Here is a 23,094-nt window from a genome sequence, read left to right as displayed (position 1 = left end):
GTGCTTCTACTCACCAAATGTCTACAGAAATAAAAAGAAAACCACCCGTTAGAGAAATTACCACAGCTACTCTCTTGATTAATATCTGTCACAGTAATTCAACTACATAACTGAAGGGCGTGTTGGTTTCTTGCACTGTGCCGAACACAACACTTTATGAATTCAGAGACAGCTTAAAATAAAACCTGTGTTCTAACAGTACAATCCTGTTGTCGTTGCAAATGATGTATTGTCTTCCAGCTATCTCCAGAGAGCGGATTTCTTTAGAAGCTAATATTGGCCAAGGAAGACACTTCCGTTTTTCTTAAGATTCGCTTTAATATTATCCTCCCATCTACACCAAGATCTTCAGGTAATTCAAAGAAAATTTCACATCAACACCAGCCACTCAGGGAAGATATCTGATTTGTTTCCACAAATAAAAAATGAAGGAAACAAATAATGAAGAAAGGACAGAACAATACAGAGGTGTGTCAGTTAAAAAATATCTTCGATGTGCGATTTGAGGTTTCCATGACGGTGAAAATTTTGATTATCATTTTCTGGGCTGACACGCTGTGTAATCTTGCAAATGATTAACATCATTTCAGAAGAACTCTTCAGGGTAGAATTATAGCCCACTCTTTATATGAAGATATATTCCATCGAATAATAATAATTGATAGTAATCTACATACATACAATAGCTAATAACTCAGACGATCATAATCCATAAAATTTCGTAAGAACAGGAAATTCTTAAAGAGGTGAGTAATATACAGTGGTGACTAAACCCTGATAATGGAAGCAGTAAGCTCCTCTGAATCATTGTCAATGTCTACCCGACTACACGATGGTATACCCCAGAATAGAGTCATTTTCACGTTTAATCTATACCTTAAATGAGAGAGATCAAATTCCACACATATACAAAACAACAGGTAAATTATTTTTGCTTGATGTATTCTTCGTTGTGACGCTGTGTAGTTTTGTGCTCCGAACCTTTTATGACTATTTACAAAAATACACAGTGCCACAGCACAGTAGACCACAATCCTAATTTTAACATATGTGCAAGATTCGAAAAGTAAAATTATTTTTATATGTTCCAGTCTTTAGGTTTCTAGATAGTAAACGGAACATTTAGGTGCATGATATAATATACCTCCCATCGAAGACCAAGTACGTTTATGTCTTTTCCTGAACTAATCATCAGAAAGTTTCTCTCTCCCAACCCTTGTCGCCCGCCATTACCATGGTACGTGAGTTATGCGAGCGAGAATGACAATGCAAACAGTTATTAACGCTTTATCTAACATCTCTTCTTGTTCGCCACGGCCTCGTCCCTGCCTGGCTAGCTATTCAACGTCTCAACATTCAGACAACTCTAATGGGGGGGCCTTACCTGTCTATAATTTTAACCACAGACATGAACTTTAGCTAAAAGAAAAATAGTACAATCCATGTCAAGTACAAATTGTCCGAAAAATCTGTCGTGTTACTTGGATGAACAGTAAGAGACAGTAATTGCTTAGTTACATAGGAATGGGCCAATAACATTTTGATTAGGTCTTTTGTTGCCTAATGACGTCTCAGAAGTTATTTGATGAGTTAACTAATGCATGGAACAATAATAACTACGTAAGTAAATTTAAGAGGTGGTTTGAGGACATGTTTAGATATTACATAACTTGTGTACATGAAAAGTGTCCCTAAACGACACACTGAGACAGACACTGTAAATCGTAACGAGACACAGAGACAAGGTTCAGTAAGTAAAGATCTCTTAAAATTTACATGTAACTAAATGCAACAAAATTGTTGCATAGAGAAAAGCGATAAATGATTTTAATAAAGGCAGCAGTAAAACAAACCTAAGATCACGAATAGGATAAAGAGATGATAACAATCGGAAAATGCTTGCCAACTTTCCCTCAAAATATTTTATGTTCCCACATTTTGTCTATAAAGCTGAAAACTGAAACAGGCTTTTCAGAAGTATAATTTTACCTGTTACTCTGTACGGATGTTTAACTCGGGCTTCCATCTAAGAAGAATAAGACATTTGAGGATGTTTCAGAACGAAGTGCTTCGGACAATATCTGGACCTAAGTCAGCCGAAGAAACAAGAGGGTGCAGAATATTACGTAATGATCAGTTTCATAAGCTACGACCTACTTCTCACTAAACATTATAAGTGCGACCAATTCAAAAAGGAATATGTAGCGCGCATAAGACTGATGATTAACGCAGACACAATTTGTGTTTGGAAACCTAAACGGAAGAGAACACAGGTGATAATTAGGTGTAGATGAGAGGATAATTTTATAAACAATCTTAAATAAAAAGAGTGAGGGTGCGAGCTGGATGCAACTGGCATAGGATATGGTCCATTTGCGGGATCATGTGAACACGGTAATAATCCTTCAGTTTCCTTAAAAGGCGAGGAGTTTCTAGACCGGTTGAGCGACTACCGGCTTCCCAAGAAATACTTTGATCCACGGAGTGAGTTACGAACACTTTGTTAATCCGAGGTGTAACCACCAAACACTAGAAACGTCTTTAGGGTTATTAGAAAAGAAGTGTGTTTTACCACGACATGGATGCGACTCCGTGTTCTGTCTGGATATTGAAGATGCCTTCAGCATTAGCTCATCCTTTAAAGAAGGTTTTATGTCGCCAGAGGTTAATTACAGGGGTGAATATGTTACGAAGAATTTTTGCAGCGTGTGACAGAGCAGAGAAATTGTTTAGATAATCGAAGGTACACAACGCGCTGTAGTGTTGAATTTTACAGTAATCGCCTTGGAGTATTTACAAAATTTGACAGAGCGAATCTTATTAACTTCCGATCCTTTGCTTAATAAAAGTTCGGCTTGCAGAATCTTCGTTTTATGCTGACCTACGTTATAAAAACCATGCGTTTGTATTTGAACTTGATTTGTGTAAGAATACATGTAAAAGAAACGCTGATTCTGTGTGTAATATATATAATGGTCAAATCCCAGGTACAGCAACGTAAACCCATGAGGCAGAGTTCTATTGAGAAATGTTGCTCTTTCAAATAGCCAAGAATATTCTTCTCTATTGAAATAAATCAAAGGTTCACTACCATATTCATAAAACCCTGCTACTTAAACCTATCCTGAACCAAATGAATATAGTATACAACATCACATCATGATCTTTAAAGAAAACTACTTTAATATTATGTTCTAATTTATGCTTAGGTACCCCAATCAGTCTATACTCTTTGAGCACATACCGACTAAATATTGAGTATATTTCTCATATCTGATATCAAGTTTCGTGATTTTATTCCCTAAGATAAATGTTGGTTTTCACACCTGAAGAAAGCCAAACAAATTTCTATTTAATTATAATTTTCCCGGTCCTAATAATAATAACTACAACAATAACAATTGATAGCCTTATAACAAAAATAAATTATGCCTATACAATTCTAGAATAAAATAAGATGCTGAAAAGTAAAATAAGTAAGAAGCAAGATCCAAGAAAAGTAAACATAAAATTATGATGACAGCGGTACACTTATTTCTGAAGTAATATGTGGATTTTTGGGTCATATAACGACACTATTCAACAGCTTAGTCTACGTATCGTTAAATAGCAAGACGTTTCACGAATGATGATTTGGTACCGTACAACTTTGTGTCTTGATGATGTCCTTGACTCCGAAATATGACGTAATTTGTGCAAACTGTTCGATCAAGTCACTGCAACCTTTCTAGTCCGCAAATACATATAATTTAACATGTTACTCGTTTGTATCATTACTACGTTTCTTCTCAAACAACGGTTTTTACGTACATGACTTGGAGTTTTCAACTCCCTTCATCTTTAATCATTGAGGATTAATATACACCGGCACTTGCCATGAGTGAAAATTTATAATATTTTCGTCGACAGAATGAAAAAGTAGATTTCAAGATAATTCCCTCCTTTCATTAATAAAATGCACAATTTTCTTGCCAATCTGTTGTAAGTAATCTAGTTCTGCCGCCATGTTACTTAGATCAAATAAAGTTACGTGCTGGGATTCACATGATTGTTTCACACTACTGGAATCGGTATTACTGTCATTTACATTTCATAAGTTAATCAAGACCATCATACAGAAGTTATTTATAATGAGAAATTAAACGTACAAAGTTTAGGAGGCTTCTAATGATATTGCTATTTTTTATCAGTCATTACTTGGAAGCCAATAGTGACAACAAGGCTCAAGGAGATAAAACAATGACTTCTGTCTTTCTTGAATTATAAAAGTATGCTAAACGTTACACACACTGCAGAGGAAGAACCAATTATGATAGGTCTAGAAATTTGTTTACACTTTACTAGCAAAACTAGGGATTAGAATTTAAACATGTGGACTGCTCATACCACGTTTATATATAAGAACGAATTGGTAACCACGATTCATGAAAGATTCATAAATAATGGCCCTGCAACAGGTATGGCCTGCCAAGATGCTTTATAGAAACATAATCCACTAATTAATGATACTCAGCAAGAAGCCACACTTGGAATCCCAAGAATGAAAAAGTGGTGGGAGTACCGAAGTTCTGTATATCCGGTCTCAATTCAGGTTTACGTTTTGAAGGACGCCAACTCGCAATCAGCACACACAGTTTTAAAATTTAAACATCGAACTTTAACCTCGTTTCTACAAGCGAGGACGTTACTTCAGGTCCATCTGAATAGGATGTAATCGGTTCACAAACGGCGACTCGGGACTGATGGTGGAAAGAGATTTTTTTTTTGTAATGAGGCCTATGTGTGGAATGGCCTTAAAATATTGAAGACCTTCAGACAAATTAATTTTAAAGGAGACAGTTACAGGCATAAAGGACGCCTAAACAATGCATATAGTTACCACGCGTGTCCGGATTTCTGTCTATTTGTTTGTACTGTAACATATTCTCCAATTGTTAACAATTTAATTAAACTCATATTAAGGTGTTATTATAACTAGATCTTGAAGGAGCTTGTAAATATCGTAATTAATTAAAATGTATAGAACTGGCTCCCTTGTAAAATAGCAAGTCTAATTAATCAAAACATTTTTGATTTTCGCCATAAAAATAATAAGTCTGTGACAGAGCCCATCCTATGATTTAAAACTGGTTAAATATCAGTGCACTATGTAGTCCAATGACGTTATGAGTGTAAAGCATTTTGTAAGCATAAAACATTTGAGTTGAAAACATAAGAGGATGAGGCGAAAACTCTACCGACTCACATTCAATTAATTAATTTCAGTGAGTTTTAATTCTTTAGCTCGGCCTACTGTGTTTGAAATTATTTCTACACTATGCTTATGCGTGGAAAGATGAGGAAAGGGTGTAAAATTTTGGCTATAAAGCCTTAAGAGAAGAGACCATTCGAAGAACATAAGCATAGATGGGCGAATATTATGACAATGTATCTTATGGTAACCGTACGGGATGATTATTGGATTCATCTGGCAAACTTTGGGTTTCGAATAGTACGGAGAATTCCTTGACTATCAGCTTCTCAAAACAACTCTACTTCATGGAGTTAGTTAGAACATCATTAGTAATAGTAATGTCGAAAGATTGCCATTAAAAAATTCTTCAACCTGCGTGTGTTCGCCTTGGTTACTCTTTTCAGAGTACCTTGAGCTCGCTGATCGCTAAAGTATCGTTCACAAATACGGCCATATCATATATGTTGGTGACAATTACACGATGACCAATCTCTTCCTTGTACGAAGATAAAAACTAATTTATATTTTCAGAAATGGTATTTCAACACGGTCGTAAGTTAAGTTTCTAACAGCAGATGTCATTCAAGGTTTCATTGTCATAGGTCCTCCACTCTTACGGAAATTTTATGTGGAATTATTTGTATATATGTAATTCGTGAGTTTTATAAAGGTCTCCCTGATATTCCCTCACCCGGAGAGCAAAATTTAGAATGCAAACTCCATTGCCTGCCTGCACCTGTTTAGACTTTCACAGTGTTCCCAGAACTGTAATACCAAGCCCAGAAAGAAGACTCACGAAATACAAACAATTTTCAAACGGACGGATGCACAAGATAAAGCTCTTTGTTGCATGAACTTCGTACGGAACAAGACTACACAATTCTTTGCTTGCACCAAGTGTACCTGGAATCACTATTTCGCTGACTCATAAACTGAATTAATTATGATGGACAAGGTAGAGACCAGTTTTAATTAATTCTCATCACGATGGATGTAGGGTGGTGGGGGTGACTCAGTTGCTGTCTAAGCTGCACTGCACATCCCCTAATCAAATTCAGACGGAAAAAAAAGACGGGTTATACCATGAAGAGGGAGTAACCATTGTTTATGTCTGTCTGAAACCTGTCATGTCACTCTGTATGTTGTAACATCGACAAACAATAATAATAATAATAACATTCTCCTGGCATCTTATTGATTCGAAGCAGAAGGGAGGGGGAGGTAATGTGGCTCCTTTTCATAGCTGCCACGAGTAGAGGGGAAGGAGGAAAGAAGTGTATAATGAAGTAAAGAATCAAAGTAGCAAAAAGTATATTATTATCATTTAAACGTATGATGCAGCTGGAGAAAATTCTGGTACATGATTTTGGATCTAATTTTATACTCCTCTGCCTCTAACTTGAACAGCACAAAAGGCTTTTGTTCCGTCAACCGAATTCTTACCAACGGACTAATTCTGCATATGGCTTCAATGTCTTGAAATAGTACAGACAGACTGTGAAGTACTCAATATATTTAATATAACCTGGACATAGTGTAAGAGATTGTGACTAATTCTTACGCACTTAATGCAACTGTAAATTTGTTCATTTACGCAATGTTACATAAATTATATTAGCCACAATTATCAATAGGTCTAATAATCCTTTAAATACAGAGGAACAATTTCGTGCTCTAATTCATGCGTTTCCCAAATCACAGTGTTAGAATTTAGAATTGCCTCAAAATCAGTGTTCTAGTTAAAGGATATCCCAAATAGCAATGTTATAAATAAATATTACATTAAATCGTAGTGATTTAAATAGCGTTTATCTCATATTATATTATTTAGGTGGTTAGTTTCTGCTCAGTCTTTAACTCTGGTATTTTCCCCATGGCTGGTCTAAATTTAAACTTTACCTCCAGTAATCGACCTCGATGAGTTTAAATTGAACTTTATCTTCGGTATTCGCCCTCTGGTGGTTTTAATTGAAACGTAACATCCAGCAATTTTTCTCGGACAATTGAAGACTGTTCTCCGGTGACGCCCTCTTGCGAGTTCTTATTCAACCTCTCTTAAAAAACTGATACTCTTACCCACACCCTAAAATTTCACTTTTTTAATCAAGCCAACGTTATCCAGCGTCACCATACGTTGAACAGCCAAAGAGGGAGAAAAGAAATATAAACCTATAGAAAGTATCAGAGTTAAGAAGTTAACGAATAGGCCCATTCTTCCACTGTTTCAAGAAATTAAATAGAAGTACAATAGCAGAACTTAGCAAGACAGTCCTGCAACTTAAAATCATGATAAGAGAAATAACGTACGTTTATTAAGGGATTGTAAGACTTAAAAACCTTAAATATCTTAACAGTTTTCTTACCGTCAAAGACCGATATAATAGCGTGATTACTTCTAAACCCATTTCACCTTCCTTATATTCTTTGTATCTATTCGATATCTCAATCTAAAATAAAACTGAGAAAAGTAAAAACATTTTCTCTTCTTTTTTAGGGTTTTAACGAGGTCTTCGCGTCGGGTTGCATCATGAATTTGACAGCTTTCCACTAAAACGCTATGTTTACTGTTGGCTATCATGATGGAAGCTAGGAAGAGCTTAACACGTGTTTATTACAGCAGAGAGGCCAGCCTAATCACAGTTAACTTCTCCGAAACAACAACAGAACTTAATAAAATGTTTCACATCGAAGAAGGAGAGGAAAGTCAATGATAATGAGAGTCCGACGTCTCAGTAATGAGGTTCCACAGTCAGACTGAACGTTAATTAATGATAATCGCAAGTATTCCTCCAGACACACGGTGTTAAAAGAACATAAATATATTTCAAGATCATTAACTGTAGAAACGCCCGATAAACTATGTTTCTAATAACCTGTATATTTAATGTTTCAAGGCATAAAAATCTAACAAGCACACGTCATTCTTTTGCAGTCAGATCACATTCCTTTTTGTTTGTTCAATGGAAATTTTTCTGGGCATTAAAAATTCCCTTGGGCCATGCAAAGCTTGGTTCTAGTGACATAGAACTGGCTTCATTCAGAATGTAATTATAACCACGCCAAACTTTAGCTAGCAGAGGGAATTAATGGCAGCTTTAAATGTTCACATTACAGAACAAATAATATATAACAGACAGCCAGTTTTATAAAACAGATTCGAGTTTTTTGAGATAAATTTCTTATTTTATGCTTCATATTTTATGACAAGTCACAGGCCTACATTCGTTTGCTGCTAAGGTGACTGTAGATTAATACAAAGAAGAAGAGGAGGTCAAAAACACGGCTTAAGATACTGCATCATCATTCGACTAAAGAAAATCTGACCGAGACGCTTTTACATGAGACTTAACCGCACCCTACAAAATTAAATCAGATATGCAGATAAAATATGTAAACAAAGAATCTCAATCCTATTTCGTGTGAGTTAGGTCACATATCCAAATTTTAGCCTCGTGTACAGCTATAAATGAAACGATTATTTCCGAAGCAGCAGTAAATGAAGTCTTTATGATTTAAGGAGTAACATGCTCCAGGTAACACCACCTGACCAATGTTGCTATCCATCGGATATAAAATCAGTCGAGTTAGTTTATTGTCAGACCCAGTGCTTTAACCCATAACATTGTAGATCTCTATAATTACATGACTGGATACTGCTTTCTTCTCCTTTCATCCTCATTTTTACTCTGTTTCCTTTGCTTCATTCATTTTTATTTTATCGCATGTCACTTGCTCACTTTCTGTCATCCGCGCTCCCTCTCTTTCTGTCATAACACCTTGATCACTTGCATGAGATGAGGCACAGACGTTTCCCAGAATTTGGTAAGTGAAAAATGGGAAACACTGTAGTCTCTTCAAGCTGTCCGATAAAATATACCAGACACAGTTCGTTCATTCTCCCCCGACAGACATTAATTAGAGTGAAATTTGTTTTCAAATTAAGCAGTTCCACAAATCCATCATCCATTCACATAGAATAAGGGATGTTATTTAATTGCTAACGCTACATGTTGCTGCAAGCACAAGTCTGTCAAACTGAAATTGGAATATTGATAAGAAGTAAGTAATCATAAATTGAATAGATGAAAGGCAGTAAAAGATGCGATCCATCAATCACACAGAATAATATGTTTACAATAGGTTTCTTCAGAATACAATTCCTGTAGGCGGAAGAATTAATTTAATTTTTACGTCTGCTAAAAAAAACTACCAGCCCCTTAAAGTTGCCAATTATTCAAACAAATGTGGTAAAGAAGTTTCTCGACAACATATAGAACCTATAGATAAAACTTCTTGTAGTTCTTTTAATAAAATTGAAGAGACATATAATTACAGGCTCGACGTAAACAGATGGACTAAATAATTCCACTTCAACAAAGAGGTGTGGTGACCAAAATTTATCCACTTTACGTAACACCACGCCTTCAAAGCTACTGCGTCGTAGAACGGACCGCTGCACACCAAGAGCTTCAATAAGAGATGGGTAACTGGAAGCTGGCGTCATCCACCTCCATATGTAAGCAAATAGCTAAACTATTAACCGAGTCGGGCAAATTTAGCCTCTGAAATTTGTTATTATATATTAACTGTCACGGCCTATCCTAGGGTTGTAATAGACGAGATGGTCTGCAGATTGGTTTGTAGAAACAGCGGGGAATCCCTGTTGAATAAACAGTCTTTAATACCATATATTCTAAATCAGTAATTTTCAGATTCGTGAAACTTAGAACCATCTTCGTCTAAAAGTAAAGAAGGAATCTTTACATCGAAGCAAACCAACGGAAACGGTGTTTTCCAATGGAACATACTGAACAATATCTGATTTCTGCACCCGAATTCGTACGTAGTTTTAACGTTCATTATACCAGTTACTAATTCATTCACTTTTCTTGTCTTATGTGTCTTCTGCTGAACTCACTGGATAAAGTATTTATAAAGCAGAAGGTACTGGGAAGGAGGTTGTTGTAAACGATTATTTAAATTATATTAATCAGAGATTAAAGGACTTGTGACTTATGAGCGGTGGTATGTAACAATATAATGAAGACAATTACAGAACGAGGGCCTTCATAGTTCGACTGTCAGGCCGACTACATGAGGAAGGCTGGTATGAGCTGATGATGTAGCACGCATGGGAACCGAGCAGATAGGAGCAGGAGCATCGTTGTAGACTCTACGTTCCTCGGTCTGAATCCCTCCCGTGATGCCAGAGAGTATCTGGGGCACACCAGGTCTTGTGTCCAAAGAAAACAGTGGGATGTTCAAGGTGCTCAAATGGCCGTGGTGTGAAGCTGAAAGCTCGTCTACACGACGTACAAAACCTTCAGCTTCTACAGAAAAAAACACGTCACTGTTACAAATATCTATTGGTTAATGAAGTTTATTGAAGAAATTGCAATTTTTTTTTATGAGAATCCTACGAAATCCATAAATACACTCTGCGGGAAAAACGCATAATTACTGGCTGTTAAAGCAGATGGTACATATAGTTACCACTGGGCTTTACAGGGATAAGTTTATTTCATAGCGGAAGTCAAATAAGTGCTCATAAATTAGGTAGAATATTAGGTTTTGCGACAGTAAAATTATCAATAGCACCACTGGAAAAATGTAAAGGAAATGATCGTTTGCCACACAAAATGAAACGTGTGTTGGCCTATATGCAACCCAACAGTCTTTCTGACACCATACGTTGTTACTGAAAGAAAACCAATCATCAGTAATGGACATAAATGTAGACTAAGGTGCAAGATACGTTTGCCTCTCAGACGTACGGTCTCCAATCAAATCGTTAGCCATACAAAATAAAATTACACACACCGCTAATTACCCGGACTCAAAGTACAAACTTCAGTTTATGAATATTCCAGCATTATAATTAATACTAATCGGCTAAGCCATAGTAATGATGACTAATTATGCACATTGTCTTGTTTATTTTATGATTAGGGGTGGTAGAACAGAAATATAACCTTGTGGATTGTAACGTATAATAATATAATAAAGGAAACTTGCCATAAACGTGATGGCTTCAAGCTAAGACTTGTGCGCCATCTGCCATTGTTCTACAGCGCCCTCTCTGGGCCGGGCTTTCCAGCCTCAATGGTAAAGTTTTCGGGCGTGTTCCTTAAAAAACAGCAGCGGACTCGCTTCTTCTGATTATGATAATATTGTTGGTAGGCTCTGTCTCCTTTCCACCCTTTCTCCAACCCTCCTGACCACATAAATGTTACCCTCATTTTTTATTCGAAAGATCCACACGATACGTCTCCTTCATTAATTTGATTACCCCCTTCAGGTATCGGAAATCCAACAGACGTGAAGTTTGCTATCCACAACATGTCCAGGAACTGAAACTTATAATACGTGGTTTATTTTCATACACTGGGACGTCTATTGTGTTTAAAATCATATACCTATATTAGAAATGGTGTTATTTGCTTTAAAACATCGGAAAGTGATATTCAGTGGCGTTTTTATATTCCGTTCTCATATTTTCTGATAGTTTTCGGCTAATTATATAGGTCCCACATGCTACCATTTCAGAATTATCGTACGTTTGACGTTACAGAAATTTGCATACACCGAAATAATGTTTATATAAATATTTGTATTTATCATATGAAGATATTAAGTAAGGACACTTATCATTATTAGTAATTATTAATTAGCCAGCTATAAGTTATACGCTGTTAGCAGAGACTATAAAAAGAAAATAAATTTAATCTAACTAAAATTAATTACTTATACTAACACTACTTCTCGGCTCTGTAATAGCCTTCCAGTTATACTTGTGGTATTCAAAACTAACTCTATGAAGCAGAATACTTCTTCAAAAGCTGATAATGCCTCAAGTGGTCTCCTATGGGACCCAAAATTAATTACCGGTACAATGCTTACATACGCTTGTTTCTGTATTATTTCCTGAGCCAACTGAAGCCAGGTCCCTTGTTTAAAACCAGTCTGGGTAGAAAATATATCGCAGATATAACAAATACAAACTTTAATATAATAAAGGTCAAGTGCCCTGATGATGGAAGCACCAAACACCTCTGAAACTTCTGTAAACTTCCACCAGACTACGGCGCAAAAACCCATTACGGTGTATACAGTATTTATTGCGATGACGACGAACTGTGTTCACGTCGTGCATTAAAAGGTTTCCATGTAAGAAAAGATCGATTGACATAGGCGGCATGAGCACTGTAAAATAATTAACTACTCAGTCTTAGATGGATTAAATTAATGATAGGAAAGGTTTTTACATTTGAGATATTATAATCATACCCGAACAAACTGCACTGACTGGGTTACTATATAATATATTCTTTTATGTTTTATAGCACGGAAGTTTGCTCAAACATAAAACTGAGTAAATAGTCTTCAATTCACTTCAGTTTTCTGAATTTAAGAATAAACTTCATAAATATATTGGCATCCTGATTATAAATTGCTTTCAAATTTACGTGTAAAAATCTCCCTCTTCAGTGCACGTATAATCTAATGAATATTATAATGGTATATTCACATAAAACTATGTTCAGAAAGAGACAATAATGTATCTTGTATTAGGCCTATAATTTCGCCAGAGTGGAGCTCTGATTTCTGTTTCAACAATGACAAGTGTCTTTAAAATTATAAATATCGATCTACGTGACAATATGGAGGTAAATTAAATGCAGAACTCTAGGCTTTAATGGCTGAAATTGCACAGAGATTTGAAGTTCGATCACCTGATTATTGAACACTCTAATACATGCACCATCTCTATCCGCCCAGAACATCCTTAATCGTCCGTATATCAAAACACATCACACGAAAATACAGCAATAAATTATATAACACCTCTCTGCAATTGGTTGGAATGGCCAATTTATAGGAGTGTGGGTGTGAAGCTTACGAAACATAATGTTTAATATGTATGAATGCGTTTCTACACAGCAGAAGAAATAACGCATATTTTCAGTCGTTTAAAGTACGGAGCGGAAAGGAACATTCGAAATGCAATGCCTTCTTGGCATTAAAGTTTATTTACTGCTGACACAAATTACGATAATCTGTTACAGTCCAAAACAAGTTGATTCTATGGAGATTTCATTTTTGAAAGCTGATGGTTATACACAATGTTTCATTACCGCGTTCATAACACACCGACATGTTTTCCTATCCTATTCAGTTAAATTTAGTCGAGAACCATAAAACCTGTCTTTTAAAGATACAAATTAGTACTAATTCCCATATGTGCCAATGTCTCCTAAATGTCAACTTCCCTTAAGGATTTCGGAGCAAAATTTTGTATAGGCCTAAAATTTTCAATCTTGTCCATGCGTGCTATATGCCCGTCCATACCATCTTTGATTTGAATGCACTAAAAGCATCTGGTGATGAGTACAGATTAACAATTTTCTCATTATCCTGTTTCCTCCAACTTCCAGTTACCCATTTTCCAGTACACAATTCTGATTTTACCCTTCGCACTATGGGTATGACGCCACTGGTCTTATAATATAAAAGAAAAAGTATACAGTTAACTTAAATTCTCATTTAAAACTCTGAGGTGTAAACTTCTCAATCCTCCTTAATTCTCCCCACCCCCTCCCCCAATATAAATGCATTAATTACACTATAATCGCATGCAACCTTACAAAAAACGGTCTATTCTTATGTGAAATCATTTTCATCGTATGGGAGGCGGCGACCTGTCCTTTCTCGTTATGATAGTCGCCACAACCACCACTAGAGACGACCGAGAATTCCCACTAATTGTTGCTTGCATGTTGTAAAGAAAACGCCAAAGGAAGAAGAATGGAACACTAATAATAAAGGAGGTCTGAGTCTGCCACAAAGCACGTTCTGTCCGACTTTCCGACCGATGAAAGCGACAGATGGGCAACACAATTCGGACACAATCTTGCCTTTTGTTAGTCGTTCTGTAGTTGTTACGAATCAGAAGCGCGATTACCTCTGTATAGTCGCCAGACTCAGAAACCTAAGAAGTTCTAATCTAAAGAATATTTAAATTTGAATAACATTTAAATAGGAATGTTATAACACAGTAAAACATTTCCTTATGATTATCTATAATAACTTCCCCAGGGCGGAGACTATCTTGGTTGAACCCTCACGCATTGTCATGTCCTGTGGAAGAGGCAAATTTCACATAGTACGATTTGTCCTTGAATCAAGGCACCGAAACTTAGGCAATAAATGCGAATCTCTTCGTTGTCTGAATGTGACGACGATAAACGAAAAAGAAAAACTTCTTCTGCCTGGAAATGGACCAATTGCACCCTATCACGACTCACTTGAATGCAGTCTGCAACAACCATTTTAATGTCGTTCTCCAGTCTACGCATAATTCTTCCTGGTTTTGATACTAAAGTTTTGTATGCGTTTCTCGTTTTTCCCATTCCCGCTCTATGTCCTATCCATCAAATTTTCCTTTGCACATTCACCATGAAAGTGTTTGTTGAAGAGTACAAATTATGAAGCTAGTCGTTGTCTCTCCTTATAGCCTCTCGTTCCGTTCTGTTTTTAGATGTCTTTTACCTTCATATTTTGCAACAATTTAATTTCTTTTACGTTAATTTTTTTAAAATTTTCGTTTTCTTTACTCAAGTTCCTCTATTATTTAAATGTTTGAGACTGTCGTCAGCCTCTAATAGTTTAACTTTGTACGTGTCATACTTTAATTTAATTTTCTATTTATCGTTCCACATATTTCTTCACATCTGCGTATTTTATTAATCGTATCACATTGAGCTTTATAATAAAGGAGCAAAAATTCCAATACCTTGTTTCGGTCCATGTAAAAATGAAATGTATCTGAATTAATAAAATTGTTATTAAGGAGTCTTTTGAATGTACTCCTATATTATTGTTAACTAACCCATTTCCCAACAAATATCTTAATACTTCAAAATATGAACTTACACATGAAAGTTAGTGTACTGCAAAAACCAAATACTTAATTACAGCAAATCCCCTTATCATTATATTCAGATTATAAAAAGAGCGTAACATCTCACATTTTTTTGTATTATTTACGCTAAGCTATTCTTGTTTGCTCTACATACGAAAAGCATGTGACATTATGCCTTTTATATTGTCTACCGCAGTGGCTGTGCATAGTGATCTCTTGTTGAATCAAACGGTTACCAAGGAACCCACATACCTTTATGAACTATAAAACCATGTATGACAGCGTGGAATTTGGAAGGGGGGCAGAGAAACACAGAACAAAAATCGAAAAGATCAAATTATTTTACTCTACAGAAAATGTCAAATATAGAGAGTTAAAAGCACAGAAGAAAACACACGATATGCTAACGAACGTTACAAAGAGAGACATTCTTCAACGAATCTTTCATTATTCTACAACACTAAACATACACAAACAAAAAAATTAAAATTTTATAACTTTTTTGGGTCACCAAATAAGTTCTTGTGAGTTCAAAATAGTAACGTGAGGGTGGTTTAAATTACAGAAAGGAAAGTGCACATTTCTTATTAGGCCTCCTTTTTAACAGAACTACAGATTTATTATGCTTGCTAAGATATGTTTTATTTTGGTTTAAAGATAAAATAAATACAGACCACTCTAACACATTCTCGTTGGTAGTACAAGACTCCGAAATACAACGGAATGAATTCTTTCGCTAGGTGGCTGTCACTGCAAGAGGACTTGGCTGCTAAATTGCAACTGGCGTTTGTTACTTGCGTGTGTTGCAACTGAGTTAGGAGGAACCGTAACAATTTTCGAATCCCGTGCTACTAGACAGGGTACACGTTCCCTTGAACACAGGTATGCTCACTTGCAACAGAAAATAACGTCTTAACTTTACACGGACTAGAACAGTACAGTTGGTTTTTCTGATAGCAGGAACAGGATGCAACCTGCTTTATCACGTAGAGCCAAGCATTGGACGTTAAAGAGAGAACAGATGACGAAAGACGAAATAAGAACTTTAATACTTCTAACCGGAATAATCTAAGAGCTTAAGCCGTTATGATGATGATAATAATTGATTGATTAAAGCATGCAGAACATCAAATAGGCCGTGTCTGACAAGAATACTTCATGAATGCTAAGAAAGGACAAATCAAGTCCATGAAAGAAGGAGCGAACAATATTAACATTTTTAATTAATATTTTACAAGTTTTAAAACGAGGCACATTTCAAGCATTCTTAAGATAAAATCTTAAGAACTATGCCTACAGTTAGAATATTACAGTGTAGCTTAATCCTAGGCAAAGATCGTCTAAGTAATACTTAAGAATTCAGTTCGTAGCGCATAGAAAGCACAACATTTCTCCATTACTAACTGGTTAATGGTACTTAGGAAAATAATCCCCATTTACACTGAGAATCATACAAAAACCATAAATACAAAATTCAGAGTTAATTATTATTAAAGCAGATGGTACATGAGTTTTAAGTGATTAATCTGTGATAATGATTATCCTCTCTGTAGGCCTATACACTAATACGCCTTGCTCTGGTAGGCATCTGGTAGTGGCAGATGTGTGGGCTGGCTGCATTATCGGTCAGTGTTATTAGTGTTATTGATAGGAAATTCAGACGACGAACACATGGATGGTGCGTGGCTTGTGGATACACGGATAGAATGCTGGATTGGTGGATTGGTTAGTAAGTTATTTTACGAAGATATTTCTATTTAAAAAAAATGTAATTAAATGTGAAGGCGATCCTGGATTGTAAAAGGATTTGGAAGGATGTGCCTTCGCTTATCTGAAGGTGCTAAACCAGCATTTGTCTCGAGAAAAAAGCACATTCAAAAACATTTGAACGAATTGCTATGATTTGATGTAAGTGTTGTGCTGTTTTGATCACGGCAATGAACCTTCGAGTTCTATAAAGCGTAGGGAATTTCTTGATTAGCTGAGCGACTATTAGCTTCTCAAGGACCCTGCTCCATGGAGTGGTTGGAAACCAGCTGGATTTTTGTAATAAATCTCTATCAATTCTATTCAACATACTAGCTCTTATATTATGTGTTCAATATGTTGCTATACCAATCATGTTATTAAACTTATATATGAATTGATTATGCATACTTTTAAAGAACAAAGCGGTAATAACGAAAAGTAACAATAAAGGTGCCATTAATTTCCCGACATAATAAATGTGCGTTGATAAGTCTGTGTGAGTACAAAGCAGTAAGCAACTTGTCTGTCTAATAATATATCACCAGACATAGAGGACTGAACATCGCTTAGCACTTGAAGTGGCAACTGGTTCCAGCACATAAGCGACGTACATGTAATTCCATTCTTTTACAGTGAGACCGGTTTTATAGTCTCTGTTGGGTGGATGAAACATGGTTTGCACAAACTTACAAATGTATTTATGTGCTTAAAATTGAAGTTAATTTAGTGGACGAAAACAGAAATAGTCCAAAATAAAAAAGAACCAGCTTAAAGTAAGCCTCGTCACCAGAATGCAGGGTAAAAAACATTATAAAGATACCTGCGAGAATAATGTAAAGTATATATATTTTTTGGGACGACACTTGTCTCTAACCTGAGCCAGATTAATCCTGTCCACTACCTCACGTAATTTAAGATACATTTTAGTATAATGTAGGACAAGGTTTAAATCCACGCCCATGTTAACCAAGCGGTCTATTATTTTCAAGTTTTCTACCTAAAACTGTACACACATGTCTTAACTCTTCCATGCGTGTATAAATACAAACTTCAAACCTCATTCAAAATAATAATCTTTCGGTACCTTAAGAAAAGACCCGAACTAGGGGTAATATATGGAATGTTTTAAATTTTCCACGATTATCCGCGTTGCTGTCACAGACTCAAGTCCAACGAACTACGTTCTAATAAACTGTTGATCTTCAAATGGTGACGCCTACTTCGATCGTGACAAGAATTCTTCTTTTATTATTTACATTGCTTTTTATTGTTAATACCTTATTCACAAAGCCCATTTTCGTTTCCTTTTGAGGTATGTTGCATGTGTTCATCGTCAAATGTTAGCTGAGCAGTGCGTGTAGGTTTTTTACGCAGTGGGCAGACCCATTTCTTGACCGGTAAGCATACTAGACCTACCTTACAATAAACCAGCTGGAAGAGGTATGAATTTTGACCACGTGCCTTGCCTAACACGTCTCGCAGAATCATTGGATTCCATTGCTATCACTACTATACGAGCTGAAAATATTTAGTTGTATCCCAGATGCTGAGACGGAGAAGGGACTCGACCTTTGGCTATTTCTAACGGCCCACAATTCAGATTCATTCCAAGTCAAGTCACATTTACACAAATTACCACAATGACTCTCTGTCACTATCTGGCTAATCAGTGCAGAGTTGAGTCACTTCTGGAATCGATGAACGCTTGACTTTGCCTGCTGACATTTTGCTGGCTAGTTCCTGGCATAGGAAGACTGAACTCCACTTGGTCTACGTGTAATTACGTACGTATGCATGAATAAGTTAATAAATAAATTAATATTTCGTGGTTTTCTTTATTGTCTCCAGGAAATTTGCCCGGAACAGTTCCTTAAATTATGTTGTGACCGCTTTGTAATGAATTATTCACTTATCCCTTCAATAGAAGTTATATAATCTACTTAATTGAAAGCACAGAAAAATAGATAAATAAAATACACGGTTGGTGGCCAGAGAGTATTTGATTGCAAACTGAAGTCATTAGCTTCATTTCAATGGGCAGAGCTCTAAGTCACCTGACAGTGGCCGAGTGTACTATTTTGGACCATTTGAACAATGGAGATCTCGCTTTTAAATCCCACTTGGGCTATGGATGTACAGAGTGGCATTCTTTCATATATTTTAAACATACACTAGCCCCACTGTATACATTCGCTTTTTCTGTGTTATACTGTGCATAATACGGTGATTTAATACACTTTACTATGAGGCACACAAAAATAATTATTTTTAGCCTTTCAAAATTATTTATCGTTTAAAAAAATTTAGTTTTTCACAAAGATTCACATATTAAGTATTCTTGTTTTAGTGTAAGAAACTTGAAATATTTCAGAGGAACCTAATTCCTTCAGATTTTTTTAGTTTTTCACGGATTAGACTGAAGTCTGTCCCTGCTTCATAGCCATCCTATGAATAACTAACCGTCTATCTGTTTCCATGAAATAAATGGAGTTATGAATGTCCTCAGTTAAGCGACACGTCTTATGAAATGACGTAAATGACAGTGTTTTAATTTCGAAGTTTCTGTGATTCTGAAGTGACTTTAGTAACTTATTGTTTTCTGAGAAGCGACAAGCATCATGAAAGCGAGGTAGATAATAGAACAGTTTTCTCAAAGTTCCTGTAGCTGTGAAGTGACTGAAGAACTGCATATCCCGTGTGAAGTGGAAGGCCTCACAGAATAACAGAATTATCATCTCAGAGTTCTGTAGCTATAAACGCTCCCTGCGTTCACATAGTGAACAATTAGACAATAATACAAAACTATTTAATGACAGGAAAGTGTCGCTTTTCAGAGTCGCGCATTCTTCTAGAAACCAAATGTGTTTGAAACTGATAATACACGTAACAAATCGGATCCTTTTCCATAAGCTAGTAGTGATGGTAGAAAGAGGCAGATACAGAAAAAAACTAATACAACAGCCTGCCATGGACAGGTTTCTTTGGAGATGAGGTAAAAAAAGACAATATATATATAAATAAAATGGTACCCCGTGGGCCGGTTAACACGTAAACTTACACTCGGTCTCGATAATTGAGCCACACCCTCGCCAGCTTAACCCCTCACCTCAGCAGGGAAGTAACCACAAGATGCCAACTGGGCCTGATTCCCCTTAATTCCCCACTTTCAATTGTTACATGTTCCTGTGTTTCACTTTCAGACATACGATCTTTTGCAGCGGTGGAGTGGTTAACGCAAACTTGGCATTCGGAAGGTCCCATGTTCAAATCTCGGTGCCAAGGTTAAATAACTGACTATGGGATTTTGTGTTTTACCTTCGACCCCCATATTTTTTATTTTTAATCAGCTTTATCATCCTACATTTCGAGTATATATATCCATACCAGCTGAATAGTCATCAAATAAACAAATAATGGTAGATAATGAAGGTACGATTATTGAAATAACTTCTTTCTACTCGTAATGAAATAGCGTATAATAACATAATTTTATATAAATTGTTTAAAATGTCCATGGTTTTGAAAAGTTACAGAAAGGAAAGAGTTTCAAGACTGAAGGACTCTGACGCATTAACTCTCTTTTCCATGAATTAGACATCAAAACTGCTCCATATAAGTCGAGCATATTCAGTTTCTGTTAAATATCATCATCTCGTTCAAAATCGCTTCTCCGGAGTTCTAGAATACTTATATGTTGCAAATACTACATCCTGTATAACTCATAGTGAAACCCAAAAAATTAAATTTAATATTTTGCTGAGTAGAAATATTTCTTCAGCACTTATAGAATTTGAAAACAAACAACAGCGAGCACAAATATTAGAAACGAAACAACAAACAAAAAAGAACAAATAATCATACTGACAGTTCTAGGCTATACATGTATTCATAAGGCAGGGAATGAATTTGTCGATAAAAGCGAAATTACTTTCAACTTGAAAACAGATAAACCGATTTACACCACGCTAAGTCCTTGAGAACAGAAATACATCAAAGGAAGGTCAAAACTTTGGAGTTTTGAGTCCTGGTTATGGACTGCCCGGAGGCTATCAGACAAGTTGATATAAATTTCCCTATTACATTATGTGGATATTTCTTATAGTCCTCTTTCGTCCTATGTGCGTAATAATTTATTCCGAATCATGAAAAAATTGTTCCACATGTAAAAATGTTAAACATATAGGGCTATACTTTTATAAGAGAGAAATAAGTTAACTTAGTTGAAGTTAAACAAAGTGCCGTTAAGGAGAGCGCGCAAGTTCTTAAAATTTTTATAATTTAAAAAGTATTTCACTTACAGAGTACAATTCGCTGTTTCTTGGATTCATTCCAAATGTGCTTCCATAGTGTCTCATATTTGAACAACAATAATTTAAATATTATCAAACTCCTCACACAGTAACCCATGGGACGAACGAATACCTTCGTACTTTTTAAAGTTAAATCTGAAATACAAGTGAGAGGTTGTGTGAATGGGAGTCAACAGCTTGGGTGCCTTCATTTGTTTTTTCACACTACTGGGCCAATATTCCTTCACCGTCCAACCAATGTATCCCGTCCCTATCCTAATCTTGACTTATGTTAATTCAAAAACCTTCCAGGCACTGTTTTCTTATTTATTTCAAACCCCACCTTCTAAAACTTCTACTCAATCTTAAAACACACATACAACTCAAGCAGACAGACATATGCACAAAGTTAACACTACAAATTACTTTTAACTTTAAGATTGCTTCGTAGGCGCCTATAATATAATATATATGCAGCAACAAAATTAAAACAGGAAGAAACAAAACAAAAAATAAGATGGCAGCAACGTATTCAGCTTGTTACTGTCGGAACACCTCATCATTTTACAGGCTATTTACAAGACAAACGATTAGTGTATACAAACACACAGTTCTCGATTACTTTTGCAGTGAACTGATTACATGGAGAGTCAGTCTGCATTAAAACGCTCACGTCATACATTTTTCTTCTTGTTGTAATTATTCATCTCACTTCTTTAAATTCTTGCTCTGCCCGATTGTATAAAATTAACCTAATTTCATAGTAGTTTTGTGAATCCTAAAAATCTGTGTTGACTCCTCTCTCCCATACCGCCAACATTTCACTAACCAAACAATACCAAATGACGTGTGTTCATAAACCACGAAGTTCCTCATTATGTAATATTTTAAACTGTTCGTCTACTCCACCCTACACACGTGAAAGTATTTCCTGAGCACTTTATTTTCGAAAACTTATAACAAACGTTCTTTCTTCCCAGCAAGAGACCACATCTTGCAACATTATAGCAAAATTTAAAATGTTTGTTTATATGTCTAGATATTCAGAGTTTTAGGAAGCATGCGTTATGATAGATATCGAAATGAATAATAAGCATTTTCAAAAGTTTTTCTTCACCAGATCTCGCTACGGTTCTCATTCCTGTTTCGTAGTGCAATTTTCTTATAATACTCCTATCAAACTTTCTAAAATGACGTATTACACCCAGTTACGTCACAAATTTTTTGCTGGTATTATGCTCGTGTAATGTTAATTAGTTATATTCAGTTGTTAAATTTACTTCTAGGTAAGTTTCCTTGACGGTCTACAGAAGAACCTTTTTTCCTTTAGAAATATGCTTATCATACCTTCAAGCATTACGGCTATTCCAAACAGTAGCAGAAAATTAAAATTACATACCTTCTAGTAGCATGCATGTAGTCTGTCTTAGAAGCAGCAGTCAGACGAGCAGATTGCAGAGAGAAATTACCATCAAGTAGTTCAACTGTGAGGTAAGGGCAAGTCCAACTGTTAATATGGCAATGCGGCTAAAGGACGGATCCTCCTGTAATTAATTCAATTAAATTAATTTATTTACGTGTTTTCCAACAGTAAGAAGCCAATAACGGGCAAACACTGATAATATATACAATAATAATGAAATAATAAAGAAAAATATAACAAAAAGAGATTAATTAAACTTATACATGTAATAATAGAAATAAAAATACTACACTCTCAAAAACCTTGGTTTATTTGACTTTTGTAATACAGTGGTATGTGTGCTTAATGCACAGTATCTCATAATTTTACCGACAGAGTGCCGATAAACTAAGAAGAAACAGTAAAAAAGCCCTCATTCCTTACGGACACACAGTAAGTTTAAAGGTAAAGATCCAAATATTTCTTATCACTAGCAATT

The 23,094-nt window shown here is 35.8% G+C and overlaps 1 protein-coding gene across 10 annotated transcripts in view; it reads right to left on the bottom strand.

The window, feature by feature from the left end:
- The window catches only part of LOC110829119 (uncharacterized), a 331,896-nt gene that overhangs the window by 266,131 nt on the left and 42,671 nt on the right, over positions 1 to 23,094 (bottom strand). For 6 of the 10 annotated variants that reach the window (XR_015536299.1, XR_015536302.1, XR_015536300.1 and 3 more), the window contains exon 4: positions 22,593 to 22,737. Coding sequence is in view for 4 of the 10 variants with exons in the window: in XM_087353294.1 (XP_087209420.1) it covers positions 10,301 to 10,563; positions 22,593 to 22,605 (276 nt within the window). In the remaining 6 variants the exon portion in view is untranslated. Of the gene's footprint in view, positions 1 to 10,200; positions 10,564 to 22,592; positions 22,738 to 23,094 lie in introns of those variants that run through there. The other 4 variants (XM_087353294.1, XM_087353295.1, XM_087353296.1 and 1 more) reach the window with 1 other exon arrangement.

This window comes from Zootermopsis nevadensis, unplaced genomic scaffold (assembly GCF_977971745.1).
Source record: "Zootermopsis nevadensis isolate Lab colony 2312 unplaced genomic scaffold, Znev_1.0 Znev_ptg000022l, whole genome shotgun sequence".
NCBI lineage: Eukaryota > Metazoa > Arthropoda > Insecta > Blattodea > Termopsidae > Zootermopsis > Zootermopsis nevadensis.
Note: the sequence above shows the minus strand (reverse complement) of the source record. Positions and strands in the feature narration are given on the sequence as shown.